The following is a 21324-nucleotide window of genomic DNA, read 5'->3' as shown; positions in this document are numbered from 1 at the left end:
CAAAAATAGAAATTTATCTTAAGAAATAACCCAGAAAATCTCCAAAAATAGAAATTTATCTTAAGAAATAATATCGTATCATTATATCTTTCTTCTTCTTTTCTTACCTAGATATCTTTTGGTATCATATTCCATTTTTTCTTTGTCGCTGTATTTTTTTTTACGTTTAATTCTAATGTCACTTCCAACGGGATGATTGATTAATGATTTTGTATTATTTATTTATTTTGTATGATTGACTAATGATTTTGTATTTATTTATTCTGTACAGGATAAACAAATCCTTTTATAAGCCCTCCAAAGAATATTACTCGATGCATAAATCAGGTATTTTTCTTTTAATAGTTGACCCAAATTTAATGAATGATCCAGTTACTTAATACCATCTGAACTTGTTACTGGGAGTTTACTGATGTAATTAGGCGGGTTTTATTATAAAAAGTGTACAATGGAAGCTCAGAAGATGCCTCGTCTAGTAATATCATGCTTGTATCAATTCCTCCTTTGTATTCACCTCTGAGGCTTGTTGTCGCTCTGCCAACATGGATGCATGCTGCTCCAAATACTCTTTACTATTCATCTCTGTTAACCTGCAGATAATGTAGTTTAACCAATTAATATAAAAATTAACAATCAACTACTTCATGGACAACTGAAAAGAAAAGTATCTAACGAGATTATTTAAGGAAACCAGAAACAAATACACCAACATGAAATTTTCTTTTGTTTACACCTTGCTGGTTTGATGTTAACAAGAGCACATTATGCAGCAGCGGACTGTAACAAAAACTTCATCTTCATGTCATCTTAATATCACCATCATCCAAGTCTTAGAGGAGTTTATATACAGCCCTATGTGATTAAAATTTAAAACCATCATCTAAGTCTTAGAGGAGTTTATATACAGCTCTATGTGATTAAAATTTAAATACTGCCCACATAAAGTAGTACTCCATCGGGAAAAAAAAAGACGTGATGAATCTAATTTATTCGCTAAAAATTTGCTGATTTTTTTTTTGGAGAAAGTTCACACAACTGTTTGTGATCCCACCTTGGACGGATATCAATTACCTTTATACACGGTGAATTAAATAACACAAGCTCCTAAGAGCAACTGCAGTGGTGCGAGTATAACCAAAGACCAAAGAGGGAAAAAAAGATCAAATTTTGGGTTTAGTATGGTGTGTGACGCTACGGTGGAAAGACTAAATTTGGTCAGACGTACATTATACGTTCGCCTGGTGTGGGGCGTAGACTATACCAACGCCTGATTGGGTAGATTCTAAAAAAAAAAATGAAAGAAGTGGGGCGGAGGTATAAAGCCCGCCCCACTAAAATGGTTTTGAAAACAAAGAATGGGGCGGGGGTATAATGCCCGCCCCATACAAAAATTAAAAAAAAAAATAAAATGGGGCGTAGACTTTACATACGCCCCATGTGGAGCGTAGACTATACCAACGCCTGATGTGGGGCGTGGAATATACGTCCGCCTGATGTGGGACGTGCACTATATGTCCGCCTGGTGGTGGGGCGTGAAGTATACCAACGCTCGACTATATTTGGGTTTAGTCTTGGTCCCAGACCAAATATACTCTGGGTTTTAGTCGTTGATCAAAATTTGATCGATAGTACGTTCCACTACGTCTGTTCAAAAGACCAAATATTTGGGTTTACTCTCCCACTGTGGACGCTCTAAGAGATGCAAATTCATTTTGAAGGGTATAAGAGGTTCATCTCAATATCACCAAACATAATGCTTAAACAATAGTAATTGAATTTGATGAGGTAAGATTTACATACCTACTGATTGTACGATCTTTTGCGAATCCCAATTCATTGTCAACACAAAGTTCGGAATCATCATTTTTCTTTGACCTCGAAGCGGTTCTAGGCGCCATGTGCTGAGCATCGGATATTGTAACAACTTTTTGAAGAAGTTCCATTGGAGTACCCTCTGCTGTGCACAACAACCTTGCTTTATTCTCATACATAACCTGCAAGCCAAATAAATCAAAAGTATAAAACTTCAAAAAAAAAAATGTAATAACTTGCTAAATTGGGTTCACATAAGGAAGTACTTCATCGTCCTTGTTAACGATTATAACAAAAACAAACAATTAAGTTCATTGGTTCATGATTTAACAAGCATGCTTTTGCTTCAAAAAAAAAAATGCTTTGAATGTCATTCCAGTTTTGGTGTATGCTAGAATAAGACAACTTACTCTGTCTCGTATTTTTCATATGACGTTTTCAATAATCGAGAAAGTGTCATCCATTCCTACCTTTCTACTACCCCAAGATTCAAAAGGTCCAAAAACTGTTTTAGTACCTTGATTTTGCCAGAAGCACAGTCACAAAATTTGACTCATAACCATCTATGCATGTTTGTTCCAGTAAATTGGAGAGAGAGCAAGTGTCACTCCTATCTAAAACTAGGCAATGGAACATTCAAAAACTAATGCATATTGATTATTATTTATTAGATAAATAATCAGAAGAAGAAAAACATGGACATACATCAACTAGGGTAACAAACCGATATGCTGCCGTCTTGTTATGGAGCCCAAAAATTGGCACACCATCCAATGCCAGAGTATGAAAATTCTCTGCCAGACGAAATTTAGTTAGCTATAGGATTACATAACGACGAGATGCAACACCGCTAAAGACAGGGATTCTGTTAGAACGAAAATTAAGCATCTCAACTTCAGTACTTGACATGTAAAACCACTACTTTGTTAGGATTCATTAAATCACCACACAAATGCATATAATCTTCTTAGCTGGTAAGGAGGAACTAACTCCAAAACAGCTGAAAATATTATATAATAGAAAAGAAAGGGAAAGCAAAGTATCCTTAAAACTTCCCCATACATAAAAATACAGGTTTCAAATTGAGGTAATATTTATCATCTTCGATGAATCCCACAGCAGGTTAATTAAGGTGCTTACTTTCACACAAGTACAGTGACATGAAACATTTTGCTTTTCTAAAAGAGGACTAACAAGGTTTTCAAAAAATCAATAGTTGGGTTTCTACTGTGAGAGAGCACCATTGACAATTTATTTCATCAATCTGGACAAAAACATACAGAAAAACTGAATTGACTTACTACATAATCCAAAATAGTCTGCAGCTCCAAGAGGTCTGTCACAGAGATATTCAAATGGAAAGCATGCACATCCATTAGCTCCTAGTGGAACCTAGAAAGAAAAATGAAAAAAAGTGTACTCAGGTAATTATGTTTGATTAACAAATGGAACAAAGAAAAAGAAAGTAGCAAAATCACAGCTAGATTTAATCAACCTGCAACTTTCTCCCCATAACAACTTCCACCTCTTGTGGACTGGCTGAATGTTCCCCAATCAACTCTTGGAACTTTTGTTTAAGAAAGGCTGACAACTCTTTTCCAACGAAGTAAAAGCCTAACTGAGCCTGCCATGAAAGTAATTGAAACGAAAAGATAGAACTCAAACAGATTCTAAAATGCGAAACAGAACCCACTTCAAATAAGGGAAAAATTTATTACCGAAGTCAATTTCCGGTAGTCTACAGCAGAACCAATTTCGTGAGATACGCATCTTTCCTTCATAGAGTAACTAACCAGATGTAAGAGAACAGAGCAGGTCTTGCATTAAATCAAATTCAATGGAAAGAAAGGGAACAAATAGGTCCAGGCCTCTGGACCAAGCAGATTTCAAATCCAATTGTGTACTTTTTACCAAGTTCCCGAACAAATCCAAAAGAAAAAGAAAAGGAGAAGAATTTGTAAGAACAAAAGCAGTAATTAGAACCTACAACTATTGCTAAAAATAATTATTTTGGAATAGAATCAATTTAGATACCTTCAAAGTTGCAATAAACGGCAAGAAAAGATCCCTCTGCAGACCACGTTCATACAGGCTGTCTGGAGCACGATTTGATGTGGCAACAAGAATCTACCCATCAGCAGCATTTGCAACACGCAAATTTGTTGTTAGATTGTTTGACAGAACAAGGGATAATTAAGCACTTTAATTACGAAAACTTTAAATCTCTTACAACGCCATTATCGAATAGATGTTTGAAAAGACGGTTCAATATTAACGCGTCAGCAACATCAGTTACCTACAAGAATCCACAAGAAAGAATTAATTAAACACCAAACCAAAGCAACATCGTATCGAACTACTTAAACTATGGAAACAATACCAAAATTTTGCAACATTCAATACTTACCATAAATTCATCAAGACATAATAAAATTGACTCATCTGCTATCTCTCCTGCAACAACTTCAAGAGGGTCTGCCACACCCTTGTGCTTCTGAAAAAGGAATCGAACTTTTTGAGAAACAATTGCAGTGTCAAATGTGCCAACAAAATACGGAAGTTGTGAATTTAAAATGCCAAAAATAAATAAATTAGAAACTCGCCATTTAATACATGATAGATGCATTTGAAGACTGTTCATAGATACCATGGTCATATAACACAAAAGAGTGACTCTTGACTATTTTATGAAGAAATAAGAGTGAATGAGAGTTACTTTCTAAATGGCTAATTATTGTTTGTGCATATGGCACAGTTTATCAGACCCTGAAGCATTTTTCTACTGAATATGTCACACTTTAGCTAGGAAATATAGTATCAAATCTTATAAATAAGTTACAATTAAAGGAAAAAGTAAGGAAAGGAACTGTCTTGTTACTTGTAGGCGGCTATGCACAGTCAACATGAAGTCGTGAAAATGAATTCTCTTTTTCCTCCAGTTGGATGGCCTGGGAAAGTAAGAAATAACTATTATTAGTGTTAGACATGAATATGCTGGAAATGAAGAATCGTGCTCCATGTATAACAAATTTAACCTTACTATGAATGGAAATTTACACATTATTAACTTAAGTTACGTAATAACCATTTGGGTGACATACTACTAAATTTACACATTATTATTAGTGTTACGCAATTCCTTGTTTTTTCTGCCTCCAGCACAAAGAAAATCACAAGGACTTCCTTTGATGATTGGAATCACAAGGACTTCCTCTGATTAATTCTATCCTGTATTCTAAAGGTGGCATGGAATCGATTTAAGCCATACAGTTCCCATTGTTTATGATAATGAATAACGGCAATTTTACTGACATCGAAATTCTTCATTCTTCAATTAGTAAGAATCACCTGTTAGACTTACAATTGGTCATAGAACAAGTCCATCAACATGGTTTTTCCAGTGCCGACTCCTCCATAGAGATAAAGCCCTTTGACGGGTGAAACTGAAGATTGTGGTTTGAAACGAGACCAAAACCACCTGCTCCTACAAGAAGAAAACTAAGCAGTGTCAAGCACACAGATTCCTGAAACCAATAGGCACGAGATCAAAGATGAAAATACCTAAGTAGTATACATCTCACGACTTTATAACGAACAAGAAGAGAAAATGAACAACAATGTACCTCTCTGCTTTATCAGAAGCTTCGTATTTATCCAATTTACAGGCATTAGCTGAATCAACAAGCTGATCATAGAGTCTCTGAAGTTCTTTTAAGGTGCCTACCTACAAAACATCACTATGAGGATATTGCACATCAAGGAAACCAAAAAAAATGAATGGGTTTAAATTGGTGAACGGCGAGCAGTTTCACCCGTTTGTAGCAATCAAATAATCATAAATCCATAAGTGGACATTCAAAATTGATCATCCACCAATGCGAAATTTACATTCAACCATTTGGATCATAACCATAGAGTTATTTGATTTGAGATGACACTAGACCAAAACAGACACCATGATTTTGCTCCAATTGTAGGGTTTGAACAAATGCCTATCAAGTATAGATAACTCATATAAATAGAGTTTTCAACATCTAAACTGAAATACACACCACACCTGACAACTATCACCATCCATTAACTCGCCTGCAGCAATTCGTCTTTCATACTCTACAAAGGGACCCCCTCGTCCTCCTTCCACTGTTGAATCGAAGGAAGAGAGAAACCAAATCACCTCAACAATTCATGAAATTCACTAGTTACAATTAAAAGACTTAACATAAGAAAGTCACCAAAGAACCTCCAGAAGTGTGTTTGGCAGCAGGGCTGGACAAAGCTCTTGAAACCAAATAAGAATACAAGACTCCTCTATCATGCTCGTCTTTCCGTAAAAGCTTGTAATTAGAACCCTGAACCTCAGTGCTTATATGTCTCCTTACCCCAGTTTTTAGTAACTCTCTTTCTTGAATGGAAGAAACACAACGAATATGTCGTCCAGCGCGTACTACTGCTCTCATCTTTACTTCGAGAAGGAGTAAAAATCCGCAGAAACTTCAATCGCTGATTATACCTTCTATTTCCAATTGAAATCAAGAATTGAAGATAATTGGAGCCAGTTAATATGAAGTAGTTAACGGAGACCAAATTAACCAAAAATAACCCTTTTTAAACCGTTTTAAACTAATATTAAAAATCCAATACAAAACCTCCTAGTTTTAGGGAAATCAAAACAGAGCCTTAACAGTAATATTTCATTGAAGCATGGCTGCCATAAAAACTCATTGCATGAAAACATTTAAGTATATTAAGATAACTATGGGTGATTAAATTCGCTGCTGAATACTTAAAAAATGAAAAAAAATTTATCGAATTTGATAAGATTAAGAAAACAAACCTGAATTAAGAAAACAAACCTGAATAGCTAAAAAATTTAAGTATGTTATTGAGGTATAGAGTTTGAAAATAGGAATTTTGAACTGTTTGGATGTAACCCTAATAAAGAAAAGAAAATGTTTACTTGGGAAATCAGATGGTTCGGAGATTCCAGAAGCAAAAAATGTTTTGGGGAGAGAGAGAGATCGGAGAAACTGTACCACTCCCTCCCTTCTTTTTTAATAGGTCAGTTTCTGTAAATAAAAGTTTCAAAAAATTAGGTCAGTTTCCTAATTGGGAAAGTCAAATGTTATTTTAATTTTTTGGAATCACTTTTCTCTAACTTCTTTTGATGACAAGTGTCATGGGGACCATTTCACTTCACTTCTTTTATTGATAAGTGTCATGAGGACCACTTCACTCTACTTCTTTTGCTAACAAGTGTCATGGGGACCATTTCACTTCACTTCTTTTATTGACAAGTGTCATGAGGACCACTTTCAATGATTAGTTCTCTTAATTTTCTTAAATTTCGCTAAAAACAAAACTGACCTATTAAAAAAGAACGGAGGAAATATTATATTACAATTAACAACTAACAAGTATGCAGAAACACGGATTGGGATTTGTGGCGAAAAGTTTATTAAACACCAAAGTAGTATTAAGGAATATAAACGTGTTTAATCGTACTTACATTTTTCTTCGGAAAGGTTGGAGATAACAAGGGGTATGAACAAAATGACAGATATGGAGTAATAAAAGATATGGAGGGAGTATTAGGTAATTTTCATAGTTTGACTAATCAATTTAATGCCTTATGATCTGGTTCCCATGAGCTGGCAGTGTTTGTCTTTTTGATTACTTCCTGCCCTAGTTGAATCTGTTTGTAGCCTAGGTAGTAATTGTCCGAATCATTTCGGAATGATTCGCGAACGTATCCGAATTGATCGAATTCGAATGATATTTTCGAACTATTTGAACTCCGAACCTAATTCCCGGATTATATGTACCTCACGAATAATTCGCGAGCGTATCCGAACTGACCGAATCCGAATGATATTTCCGAACTAGGACTACCATAGGTAACTTTGTGACCATAGGTCTGTTGATTGGTTTTTTTTGTTTGATTTTGTATATACTTTATATTTAAATACAATTATTCAGTTAAAATTTTCTATATGTAGTTGTTTAACCAGTATTTTATGTGTTGATTTTTGTTAAAAGTCTATAAACTCGTTTTATAATACATTTATGCGATTAAATTGTTTATTTCTTGTCAAACAATCACGCTAAAATGTTTTTTTCCAACTTATAAATCATATACAAATAAAATTATTCTAGTAATAAGGTCATAATACTTATAAATTTATCATATATGTAAAACGAATTTTAAATGCGAACTCACATTTATAAAATGAATATGCACGTACGTATGCCGTTCCGAACTACTATCCGAATAACGAACCGTTGGCCGAATTTTTGACCGAATCCGACCTATCTGAATCAGTAAAATTTCCGTACGTATGCCATCCCGAACTACTACCCGTATCCCGAATTGCTAACTAGGATTTGTAGTCCAACTGTCAAGTACAACAGGACTCTCAGCAGGTTGAATCATCATCTGAACTAACACGGCATAAGTCACGCCTTGTAAATTGTAATGAGTATAAAGTTATTTATACTGAGGACTCGGTTAGCCGTTTGCCTGGTCTTAATCTTTTTTGGATTATAAACAGAAGTATTCCTGTTTTTATATCCGATAGACAAATGCACCCCCGTTTTTTTCACTTTTACAAATATAGGCATGTTTTCACTTTTTCAACCAAATCTGTTAATTTAGTCAATTTATCATATTTCCGGTCAATATATCGCTGACTGAGATGAGAATTTGAATACACAGATTATTGTTATGTCCCTTAGTTGAAGCCACTGAAGGAGAAGGAATGATATCAGGCCATATCGTTCATTCTTCCATTATTTTCCTTTCCACTCTCTGGTTCTGAACAACATATTCTTCTCTCATCAAAATCGATGAAAAATTTAGGGGTTTATTTCAAATCAAGTTGAATCGCAGCTTGCGTTGTTTATTTGGTAATTTTTTGTGATGATATGGCAGTGGGTGAGATGGTTCTTGGCGGCGTAATGATTGGGTAGCTGTTGTTGATGATTGTTCTCGCTTAAATCTGCCGGTGGTAACGGTGTTGATTTGTTCTTGTGGTGCTCGAAGAACTTTTTTCACGGGTACTGCAGAATAGGGCTGCACAAAACCGACTCTACCCGCCGACCCAACCCGCACCCGCCGAAAAATACCCGCACCCGACCCAACCCACCTAGACGCGGGTCGACTATGGGTGATAACAGCTGAACCCACCATATGTTGGGTCGGTTGTGGGTAGTGGTAGGCTTCTAAAAGGTCCTACAAATTATAACCGCAAGTGCACGGTGTCGAAAGTGTCAAATGTGCAAGTACGGGTCGATCCACAGAGACTGGGTGTGTTTTGGAGTTTCTAGCTATTTTGGGTTCTAAATTTGCTAATGGGCTTTGAATACCAAAGGGGTCTTGAATATCAATGGTCTTTGAATACCCTTTGGAACTGTTGGGCTGAACTGAGCTTGGGCTCAGAAATATGGACTATGGGCTTTAGGTCTTAAACCTTGTTTTGGGCTTTTGGGTTGAACAACTGGGCTTTGGTTAAGCCCACAGTTGACTGAATTGGGCTTCAGTTTGAAGTGTGACTTGGGCTTGGGATGTATTGGGCTTAGCTATTGAACTAGGCCTTTTGGGCTTTGGACTCAGTTATTGAACTAGGCCTTTGCTTGGCTGCAGGAGTAGCAAGAACTGGACTTGGCTTGGCAGGAGAAGTGGAGTGGCAGCACCAGGTAGTAGCTTGGCAGCAGCAACAGCAGGGAAGGCAGCAGCACAAGTGCAGAGGCAGTGGGAAAAGAAATGCAACAGAGTTGCAGCACTAGAAGTAAATCAGCAAATAAACATGGAAGTAAAACAGTGACAGAAACAAAGAACAAAGCAACTACAAGCATAAAACAGTGCAAGATGAACCAAGGCCTAAGCCAAGGGCAGGGATGTGGTGAAGAAACTGAAAAGAAGCAATACTAGGCAGGATACAGGCATTCCTATAGAATGGGTTGAAAACTAGCTTGCTATAAGCACTAGCTTCTCCCAATGCACAATCAACACTGCAACCTAAGCATACACAGGGAATGGCAAGAAAATCAGCTTGCTTTAAGCACTGATTTCTTCCATTACACAATCAGCACAAAGCTTCTAAGAAATCTAGCCTAGCATTCCTTCAAATGACAGTGAATTAAACATGACAGTAACATAACTAACTGAACTAACAATGAACAAAACCTAAACAGGACATTAGCAGAACATGAACATTAACATAAATAACAGGAGAATTTAACAGAGCAGCAGATTGAACTAAACATAACAACATGAACTGAAATTAACATATGACTTGGAATTAACAGTTAACAGAACAAAGCAAGACATTAACAAAACACAGCAACTACTAGCACATTTAACTGAAACATGAAAATTAACAGTTTAACAGGACATGAGAGTCCTGGATGTTGGCTAACCCAAACATGAGTAAAATGGAAACTTAAACATATGCAGTGATACACATTTAACAGGACATGAGAGTCCTGGATGCAGGCTAATCCCAACATCTTAACAGTAACTTAAACAGGATATGAAAATACATGAAATTAAAACTAACACACATGAACAGAAATGAGTTTGAGCTGAAATTGAAAAGATTAACAGGACATGAAAGTCCTGGATGCTGGCTATTCCAAGCATAGCTATTACAACATCCCACAACATCTATTTATACATATAAGAAATATCCCAAAAATCCCACAACATCTTTGAAATTAGGTTTTACCCAAAAATCCAAAATTCACTCACCTAACACACTGATAACACCCCTAATACGTGACCCATGCTTCTAATTAGAAGTACCATCAATTTCCCCCAAAAATCCCCAATTTATGGAATTAGGGTTCATATAAATATTTCTATTAAAGTTTACCTAATCACTGATGACACTGGTAGATGTCGACCCATGCCTCCAATTCCTCTCCTGATGCTCTAGCTACGTCCAATTGTCCATCTAAATCAACCTAATTTACCAATTTTCACACGTTAGGGTTTTGGAAGAAAAACGTGTATCAAAATGGGAAATTAGGTGGCTAGATAGGTGGTAATGATGGTAGTGGAGATGGGTTATAGTGGTTGAGTGATTTGAGAGTTGGTAGAGGTGGTTGTGGTGGTGGTTGAGCGGGAACAGGGAGATGGTGGTGGTTCTGCACAGGGTGGGTGGTGATGGTGGAGATGGGTCGATAGAATGAGATTAGGTGATGTTAGGTTTGGGGTATAGTGTTCGGTCACTAAGGTGTGTAGTGGGATCATCGAGTTTGATGTTTGGCGAATCTCGACCGTGGGATGCGATGATGATTGGTAGATCGGACGGTGATGCGGAGGCAAGCGATGAGCGACCGTTGGATTATATGATACAACAAAATGAACGGTACTTGATGGAGTTAGGTACTGTAGTGTTAGGCGGGGATATCAGACGTTGATGAACAGCAAGGGAGCGACCGTTGGATTCAACAACCATCTAATCTGAAGGCTTGGAATTTCAGCGCTGTGGTGCTCGGCAGAGACTTCAGATTTTGATGCTCTATGAAGGAGCGACCGTCGGATGCTTCTGAGAACTGATCTGATGGCTGAGAAAGAAGGCGCTTTTGTGTGTAGAAAATGAGGTTGTGCGCACCATTCTTCGCGGCTTCCTTGCGTAATTTCTCCCGGCTTTTCACTACTTTTCTGCTCTTTTCGCTCCGCGACTCATCCGAACTTTATTTATTACCTAAAAATGCAAAATTAATTAATAAAAATATTTATTTCTTGAAAACAATGAAAATACAGAATATGGGATAAAATGTAGAATTACTGCACAAAAGATGAGTTAAATGCCAACAAAAAGGGATAAATATATACAATATTTGGCACTCATCAGGTAGCAGCTTATGTCACCCGAACCAACCCGCCCACCCGCCTATCTTAACCGTAGATCTCCTAACTATTAACCCTAGCCGTCAATTCTCATATATAAGTCAAAAATCTAACCTAACTAGCCCTAATCACTTTTTTCTCTCCGTTTCTTTTTATCTTTCCTCTCTTCTGCAGTCTTCCTTCTTCACTTCACCACTAAATCGAAATCACCTCCAATTCAGTTCGATACCAGTATACCACCGTCAAATTCCATAAAGGTAATTTCATTACATGATTCAACTGAATGTTAGGGTTAATGTTCTTTGATTTGAATTGTTTTATTGTTAGAGTTTATGTTCTTTTGTTTTGAATCTCTTTGTTTGATACTTTGATTGAAATTTGTTTTTCATTTGACGTATTGGGTTTGTATTTGTTCTTTAATTCATTTGCATGTTTCTTTTTTCTGTATTTGTTTCTTTTAAAAGGTTGAAAATAACTAATATGTTGATACGGAAGTAGATTTTTTTGATTTGGGATGTTTTTTTATCAGGGTGTGATGATTTCCTAGGTTTTGATTTGTGGGTATGTTGATTTTTTAGGTTCCAGTATTTAGGTATGATGATTTGTGGGTGTAGATGTTGATGCCAATGTTATGGATGAGCTCATGGATTGCTTCCACAAGTAAGCGTCTTTCTTTGTTCATTTTTGTTTGTTTGTTTGGGAACGATCAGACCCAAATTTATTGGGGTTATGGATGAGCTCATGGATTGCTTCCACAAGTAAGCGTTTTTCTTTGTTCATTTTTGTTTGTTTGTTTGGGAACGATCAGACCCAAATTTATTGTCAATCATCTTCCCATCTCTATATTCAGTTGGGTTTGTTTGTTCTTCTAGAATGTAATTATCGCAGTTCTAACTTACTAGGAAGATAATTTGATATACAGGTAGAAGGGATATTATTAGTTTAGTTAACCAATGAATGGTTGAAGCTTATTTCAGTTTGTTTAGTTGTGAAATTCGGGTGTATGTAGTTCAGGGATGTTAGTTTTATCTAATTAGTATGCATCTGTGAGTCTTATATGTATGGATGTGTTGCAGATTTCGGTTGAGATCAAATGTTGATATTGAAAATATGAGTGAGGAATTTTCGTGCTGGCAACGTTTTGGTAAAAACCTTTCTACGTCGTCTGACTCGAAACAAGAACCTCTTGGCTGGGGTGCTGGTATTGACAAAGCCGGTCAGTCATCTACAAAAGGGAATAGTTCTTAATCAGAGAAGAATTGGTGGTAAATGAATTGAGGCAATTGCAGATGGGAATTTCTGTGTTGACGATATCAACCTGGTCATCGTCGTACTAATTAATTAGGGTTAGTTAAGTACTACTGTACCATGATCTGTTTATTCCTGGTATTCTATTTTTTATTATCATGTGCCAAACTGCCAACCTTGGTTGGTTTTCCAGTTCCTATGCATGTGTTGAGATATAGAAAACTATTAGATGCAGTATTTTTGTTTTCTTTTTCTGCATAATAGTGTTTCAGTGTTGATTGTATTCTAGAAACCAGTAAATTTGCATCTGCGTGACATTTAGGCTTTAGTTGTGGATCTTTGAAGACCTAATGTGCTTATGTATGCTGAGCTGATCATCTGTTATTATCTAAATCTGTGTAGTTGTGTCCAGTAATTCACTATTCACTGCTCCTTCAGTTTTATCAATTCATTTTTTAACATGTGTTGCATTGTAAGAGAAGCTGGTTGCTAAGCTTAGCTCCTACTGCTGCATGTCCGGCTCAACTTTGTTAATGTAAGTATGTAACTAACTTGCATACTTCGTTTTATTTCAGGCTAGCAGAGCATTCAGGGGTAAAACATCCACATCTTCTCGGGGGTCGCTGATGGTCGCTTTATATGATCTTAGGCTATAGTATAGTAGGCAATAGTCTTTTATCTTTTGAGTTTTGAACAGTTGAACACTTGAACTCATTTCTTATACTTTGTTTTGCATGCACTTTGTAACTTTGTAGTTTGCACCAACTTCTTACTTCTCTAGATTATTGTCATTTGCTTAAACTTGGGTTCAGCTTTTTAATCCTCATCTGTAAGATTCTTAGGTATGTATGTATGTAAAAAAAAAAATTTTTGTAAGTAATGTGTATTTTATGGTGGGTAACCCACCACCCACCCGATCCAACCCACTGAAAAGTGGGTCGGGTGAAAACCGACCCATTGTTATGTTGGGTCGGTTGTGGGTGAAAACTTATGTTACCCACCATCAGTGGGTTGGGTGGTGGGTGAGGCCAAACCCGACCCAACCCGACCCATGTGCAGCCCTACTGCAGAATTTAAAGTTTGATTTTCATTTGGGATAAAATTGATAGTTAAATTAGAAATTCAAGTTTGAAAATTGAAAGGTTTTGTCTCGCATGTGTAAATTAAAGCTTAAAAATGGTTGATTTCAGTTTTGAGTATTTTAAAGGTCTTGTATAACAACTGATTTTGGGGTTTATCCAGGTTATGGAGGTTCGAGGTCAACACCAGCCAAACTGCACAGGAAGTGTTTGAGAAATGTTCGAAAACAAACATGGTAAAGTTCTTCTTGCTTTCTTTACTCATTTCAGTAATGATAGGGTTTCATTATAGCTCACAGTATTCCCATGAATTGATGAATTGGGTATTTAGTGAACACCTAGGATTTATGATTAATCATCTTGAATTATGAAAACTTGGAGTTTTGTCATGTCCATGAAGTGAGTACGTAAAATTAGTCGTTTCCTGAAAAGTGAGATCATTATGGTGTAAATTCATATATTATATGGTGTAAATTTTCATCCATATGGTGACAACTAGTACTGGATAGCACATTTTTATGTGTCAAGTCGTTTTATAAACAAATTGTATGGAACAATTTGTGTATGACGTTTTTATGTGACAGGTAGTTAATTCTTTAAGTAAATTAGTTTGGAGGATGCAACAATGGAAAGGTTGTGTAGTGAAAGTGGTTCCTTGATCATCTGTATGGATGTTATAGGTCATGGTAGTCCCAATGTTGCTAACCATCCTTAGTGGTTGGTACTGACACATTTCCATGTTCGAGTTACTGAACTGATGTAACTCATCATTCATGCCTTAGATATTGACCAACCAGATCTTATTCAAAGCAAGTTAATTGATTTAGTTTACAACAGCTAGCTACTAGCTGTTAACATAATAGAGAAAAGCTAGCTCTAGCTCAACCATCACTCATTTAATTATTCTTCAAGATGGATCCTGCTGAAGTTTATAAGTTATTAGTAGGGAATATTATTAATAATTGATGATGAACAAGTTAAGAATAACAATAATTTACTATTAACCCTTTGGTTTGAACAGAGATTAGTTAGATAGTTTCTAGTATGTCAAATTAATATCACATTAGCAACTAAGACATATTTATGGTTCATGTTAATATGTTAACCTAACTGGTTTAAAAAGTGAGATCCATTAATGACAGAAAAACAATTTTGCTAGAATAAATCTTACATTTCTAAAGTGGTGTTGGACCTGTTGGTGCTCATATAGCCTGTTAGTGTATGAACTGTTGGTGCTTTGCTGAGATAGTTCTTCTCAATGCTTAGTGTTTGGTTCCTTGAGAGTTCTGTTGTTAGCAGATGCAGGTGGTAATCAAAGTGTGGTACATGTGTTCATGTGGTGTGGACTCGTTACTTGTGATCTAGCATCAGTGGTCTTTTAACTCATTTGATATTGGAAACATTCATGTGCAACTATACTGAATTATGGGTCAGTATGGAGTACCGCTTAATGATTATGTTCGTGTGGCTGCAGATGCCAATACTGCGATGGAAAAATTAGCGGTGAAGTTCTTCGGAACGTGAGTTACAAATACTATTTCAGGGATTCGAATGGCAGTTTTACTGATTTACAAATACCACAGGTTGTGCCTTTGGCTGGTGGTCCTGGTGGTATGAACTGTAGGAATTGAGCTGAGGTTATTGAAGTGGTAGCTGCTACTGAGCTGAGACTGTTGGTGCTGCTATTTTCCATGGAGTTATGACTGAGGTTTGCACTACAGATTGCAGAGAATGGTGCTATGTGCTAAGTCGTGATGCTTGAAGTAATCATTGCAGGTGGTATGAGGAGATGAAAGCAATTGTAATTGCAAGTAAATGAGCATTGCAGGTGAACTGGCTGAATTGCTGTTGTGTGGAGCTGTAATGAGGAGAACCAGAAACTATGGGTGTTACAGTTTGATGGTGGAATTTGGTTATGCTTTCAAGGCAAGTGCCTGAGATGTAACTGAAATGAGATATCTGGAGTTGTAGATGTGAAGGATTGCAATTGGAATGGTTGATGTGACAGTGTGCTGAGATATCTGGAGTTGAATATGTGAAGGATTGCAAATGAAATTGAACCTGGGGAGGATATTTCACCATGATGGTGCAACACAAGTTCAGGACGTGCAATGGCCGAGGCCAAGACGTCTCAGCCAATCAGCCAGACAGACTTCTGACGTCTCAGCCAATCAGACAGACAGACTTCTGACTCATTTCTCAGCCAATAGAGTGCCACGTGTCAAAGAGATAGTGACAAGTACAGACGGTTGTGTACAGTCTAAACTGACAGCTTAACCAGCGATTTAATTGACTTGAACATGTACGTGGTTAACTCAACGATTTAAAGGGCTAGAAGGTCTTTTTAACATGACTTAACTGCTGACATGGAGGATAACTTTCTGTTAGCCGTTTTTTCAAAAAAATGGTCAAAATAGGGGTACATCTATAAAAGTGAAAAAAACGGGGTACATATGTATGCGCACAAAAAAACAGAGCGTACATCTGTATCAATGTAGTCAATATCGGATTTCGATGAATATCGGTCGAGTGCCGAGACACGATATTTCGGTGAATACCGGTGATATATCAGCTAATATCGGCCAAATATCGGCCAATACCGTCAATATCGACATCTCAGTGAAATATCGAAACCGAGATGGCCGAGATTAACTACATTGATCTGCATTTCACCCCTTTTTTTTTTGTCCAAAACAGACCATTTTCTAGTGCCCTACTAAATATTACTCCTCCGTTTCCGAAAAAATGTTACTTCTTTTTTCAGTTTGGCATAATTTTAGGTTAATATGAAAAGTAAAAGTAACACTTTTCTAGAAAGTAGATAGTGATTCATTCCGGTGACTCAACAAGCGATGTCATGATGCCGCCATTATTTTAATACTTCTAGGCCTGGCTTCCAGTTTCTCGGTAAGCAGCTTCTCATGAGAAATGAAAAGCGCCTGGAATTCCAAAGTAGACTAGATGTGAAGCGCTGGCTATGCTATTTTATTTTGGAGCTAATCCTCTTACCTAGATTACGTACATTAAACACTTTTATACTTCAAAAAAAGAGAACAAAAACAAAAAAAAGTTACTTGGTGAGTTGGTAGCCTACTTGTTGCAAATGGATGGACGTCACAGTTCGGTGGGACCACCAAACTCCGTCCATTGGTTTATCTGTTGTACTGGATAGTAGTGGTGGCATACTGGCATGTACGGGCAGATGGCAAATCGGATATGGAAGGTAGTGTGGCACTTTTGACAGGGACGCATTTCATTTTGGGATAAGAATATGATGATGAAATGGACCCAGATGTAAGATATTCCATATATTATGATCAATACTAAACAAAAGGATTTCTAAAACCTGGGACTCTAATGTCACATTAGTATAAGTATATCAAATTAAGTAGTATTTGATTGGTGGTGTACCCCTAAACTTTAGATTCTTCTAATGGGCAAGGATCAGGAAATTCTATAAAGGAGGGGAGTCCCTTTTCTCATTGTACGTTGCCATTCGTTTCCCGTATACGGCAGATTTCGAAAGAGAAGACAAGACTTTATTCTCAACAGTTGCTCCTGATTTTCTTGTTATTCTTGACCTTCCTGCTCGTGCTAATCAGATATGTAACGACACTTATTATGTTAGTAAATCATGATCTTAATCTTTGGCAAGATCATTATTGTCTATGTAGGTTTCAAGTATTATGTGTTCTAATTTTTCCACGATGGTATCTAGAGCTAGGTTGTGCCCTAGATAGAGAATTTGATGTCATGTTTATTTTGTATGAATGCGTACTTCTCACTGCTAAGTTTTTTCTTAATGCATATAAACTATTTGATATTTGACAAAACGTGTTTCAACTAAATGCATATAAACTATTTGATATAATGCAGTAAAGACTCTAACTGCTTACATGTTTATGCCGCGATGACAGAGACGACACTTGTTATATGCATGAAACCTATTTGATAACATGTCTGAAATAGTTTTGAAAATAAATCTGCATATTAACATGTCTGAAAGGGTGATATGAACATTGAAGTGATATTCATTGATTAATGATAACAGTACACTGCGATTAAATACAAGTAATTGTTCTGTGTACTGTGTGATATCATGAAGTGCCGTATAATGACATCTATATTCGTTAACTTCTATAATGGATTAAAGCATGTTCTTAAACCTAAGATTAAAGAAAGGTTTATCCTATATTGGGTTATGGATGACCATTAAAGTGATCATTCAAGAGTGCATAATTTGTACAAGTTAAGTATTGCCTAAAGTTAAACAGGATAAGGTTGTGTCCGACTTGGATAAGGTAATCATTTGTCTTAAATAAATTCAGTGGATTATTTACTTCAAGTATATCGTGGTCCTCTATCAAACTTTTAATTTCTGCTTCAACCGAAATCTCAGCATCATTATATTCCTTGACAAGCTCAATTGGGTCTTCCACGAAATCAATCAATTTAGTTTCATTCTCAATCACCATTTCTTCAACACTCTCATCATCGAAATCAGAATCTTCCCCCCAAAAGTCTAGTTCATTAGTGCAAATCCTAGGGTATTCCGTATGAGTCTCCGATGAAGGAATAATTTGGTCTACTTCTTGCAAATCAATCGGCCTAAACACTCTGCCTTCTAGGAATAGAACTCTCGCTCTTCCATTACTTGGAGCGTAAATTCAGTGGTGTTTTGGAGCTGCTTGTGAAAATCCGCAAACTGCAATCCTATACAAGAAATAACAATGAAAATCGACTCAGTTGAAAATCGGTGATAAATTTTTGATTTCTGATGATTTCTGTGATGATTCTCATATGTTCTTGATTACTTTTTAATCAGTAATGATGCTTTAATCTTGTTTTTCATTGTTTAAATGCTAATATGTTCTTAATCTGTTGTTTACTTTATATTTGAGTTTAAACTTTTTCTAATCTTGTTCATGTGTTTTATGGAGAACTAATCCTTGTGATTTGCAGCACTTTTGTAGATCTAAGTAGTGTACCGGTTGTGGTCTTTTAAGGGGGTAGTGGTGCAGTTTGATTCTCTTTTGCTCATTAGGAACAGTTGTGTTTCCCATATCCTGGATATGGATATGTTCAAGATCATATCCAAAGATGATATTGATTTTGAAAAAAATACAGATAGAAGTCAACATAATATGGAGGAAACAAAGAAGAGTTGAGATAAACACTATGAGAAGAAATTTGTTTGTGTTCAAGTTCAAATCAGCAGAAGATGTTAATGATGTAATGGAAAACGTTTCATGGATCATCCATGAACAATTGGTGGTTCTCAAGGTTTATGACAACTCAATTCCTCTTGAGAACTATGCATTCACTCACCAGATTTTTCAGTAATGATAAAAGGTTTGTATATTGAACACATTGACGATGGTATCATTAATAAATTATGTGAAGACATGGGGAGGAAGATCGCGGAAGAGGGGTGCAAAGGTTACACTGTAAGAGGAAGAGTGGTCTCTGCTAAGATAGAGATTGATTTCAGTCATCCTCTCAAAAGAGGGACTTGGTTACTTTCGGCTGCCAAGCAAAAAAATTGGGCCCGCTATCATTTTGTGAAACAACCCAGGAAAATCTGTCATTAATGTTTTACAATTGCACACAATGATGAATTATGTGAAGAACGTGCTTGGAACATATTTATCTTTGGCCTGAATGAGCCGGCATTTGAAGCTTACTATGCGCAACATGCCCATTTGGTTGGAAAAATTCTCAACAGTGAAGCGGAAAGTAATGGGCTTAACGAACCTGGTAATACGGGTAATAATGGTATAGTCGGGTCGGATGAAGAAGATTTGGATCCAAGAAAATATAAGAGAAGCAGAGACTTGGGGATAGAAGATAAGTATGTTCTTTTAAACACAATCTCCTCAAACCCTAACCCTAATAGCACTAGTATGATTGGTAAAGGTAGAGGAGATCAAATAGAGATCGAGGATTCTGGTCTTGGTGGTGGTGATTTGAACATGGAAGACGTAGATAATGGAGCTAGAGAATCAAACAATCTGGTGTACCATCCCCCTTCTACAGATCAATCAACGAGTGCAACAAATTAGGTTTTTACGATTACCCATTTCCTGTCTAAAACTCAGTAGTAAATCCTATAACTCATGATAATTCCTCTCTGGACATACATTTTAGGAATCTTGGTCATCTTCCTCTGCTTAAATTATCTGATAAGAATATATACCATTTTCTTAATAATCGAATTCAATTGTTCTGTCTTATTGTTAGTATGTGCAATTTCAATTCTTTACATTTCTTGCAAAATAATTGCTCTGGTAGTAAACAAAAGCTTTGATTTACTCATTCTCATTCTTTCATAATGAGAATTATGTCGTGGAATTGTCAGGGATTCGGCAACCCTACTACCAGAGCATCACTTTGGAATTTGATCAGAGGTCAAAACCCTGACATGATATTCCTGTGTGAAACTAAAAATGAGTCTTCTAAGATGAATCAATGTCTTAGTAGATTCAATTATCCCAACTCTTGGGTCTTTCCTTCTATTGGTAGAGCTGGTGGTATATCTTTAATTTGGAAAACTGGATTTGAATGTGAAATAGTTCATAATACAGACAAGATGGTAAATGTTATAATCCTGGTAAGCCAAAATTTCTAGTCACTTTTCTTTATGGTTTTGTGTACTATGAAGAAAACATGGCACAATGGAAATATATTAGTGAAATTGGTGATCAAGCCAACCTTCCTTGGGTTATCATAGGTGATCTCAATATCACTATGCATCCCCAAGAAAGATCTACTTTAACTACTCCAACTACAGTTGAATATCCTGAAATACAGACTATCCTAGATAATGTTGATCTCTCAGACTTAGGCTATACTGGCAATAGGTTTACTTGGAATAATAGGCAGTTTGGTGATAATTGCATTTATGCTAGATTAGACGGGGCTCTGGCTAATGGTCACTGGCTATATCACTATGGTTCTACCCCTGTGCACCATATTGATACTATTGGCAATTATCATATTCCTATTATATATCTTTGACTAATTTAGTGTCTTACCAAGGTAGCAAACCCTGCAAATATTTCAAATGTTGGAGTAGAAATCTATCTGTAAGAGAAGTTATTAATAATGCTTACTCTAAAGATGTTAGAGGCTCCTCCTCTTTCCAGTTCACTAATAGGTTGAGAAATGTTAAACATGAATTAAAATTATGGAATCTTCATCACTTTGGAATCATTGATCACAAAGTAAGAACTCTGAACAGTCAACTCCATGATCTTAATAATCTTTCACATTCCCCAAGCAATGTGGAATTGATTAAACAAGTAGAGTTTGATCTAGAACACTGGCAAACAG

At 36.4% G+C, this 21324-nt stretch overlaps 1 protein-coding gene across 4 annotated transcripts; it reads right to left on the bottom strand.

Annotated features, from left to right (window-relative positions):
* Positions 1–235: 235 nt before the first annotated feature.
* Positions 236–6841, bottom strand: LOC113297815 (AFG1-like ATPase). Of its 4 annotated transcripts, none has more exons than XM_026546398.1 (15): positions 6647–6841; positions 6053–6325; positions 5870–5952; positions 5436–5536; positions 5174–5296; positions 4691–4760; positions 4220–4306; positions 4043–4108; positions 3847–3939; positions 3531–3587; positions 3308–3436; positions 3114–3204; positions 2518–2606; positions 1801–1994; positions 236–590 (listed from the first exon to the last, which is right to left on the bottom strand). In XM_026546398.1, exons 2-15 carry the CDS (start codon positions 6267–6269, stop codon positions 482–484), a joined length of 1509 nt encoding a protein of 502 aa, XP_026402183.1. In that variant the 5' UTR covers positions 6270–6325; positions 6647–6841; the 3' UTR covers positions 236–481. The 4 variants fall into 4 exon arrangements, with proteins under 4 accessions (XP_026402183.1, XP_026402186.1, XP_026402184.1 ...); XM_026546401.1 differs by having other exon boundaries at positions 5174–5290; XM_026546399.1 differs by having other exon boundaries at positions 6666–6841.
* Between the last annotated feature and the right edge of the window lie 14483 nt (positions 6842–21324).

The sequence above is a fragment of the Papaver somniferum genome, chromosome 7, assembly GCF_003573695.1.
Source record: "Papaver somniferum cultivar HN1 chromosome 7, ASM357369v1, whole genome shotgun sequence".
NCBI lineage: Eukaryota > Viridiplantae > Streptophyta > Magnoliopsida > Ranunculales > Papaveraceae > Papaver > Papaver somniferum.
Note: the sequence above shows the minus strand (reverse complement) of the source record. Positions and strands in the feature narration are given on the sequence as shown.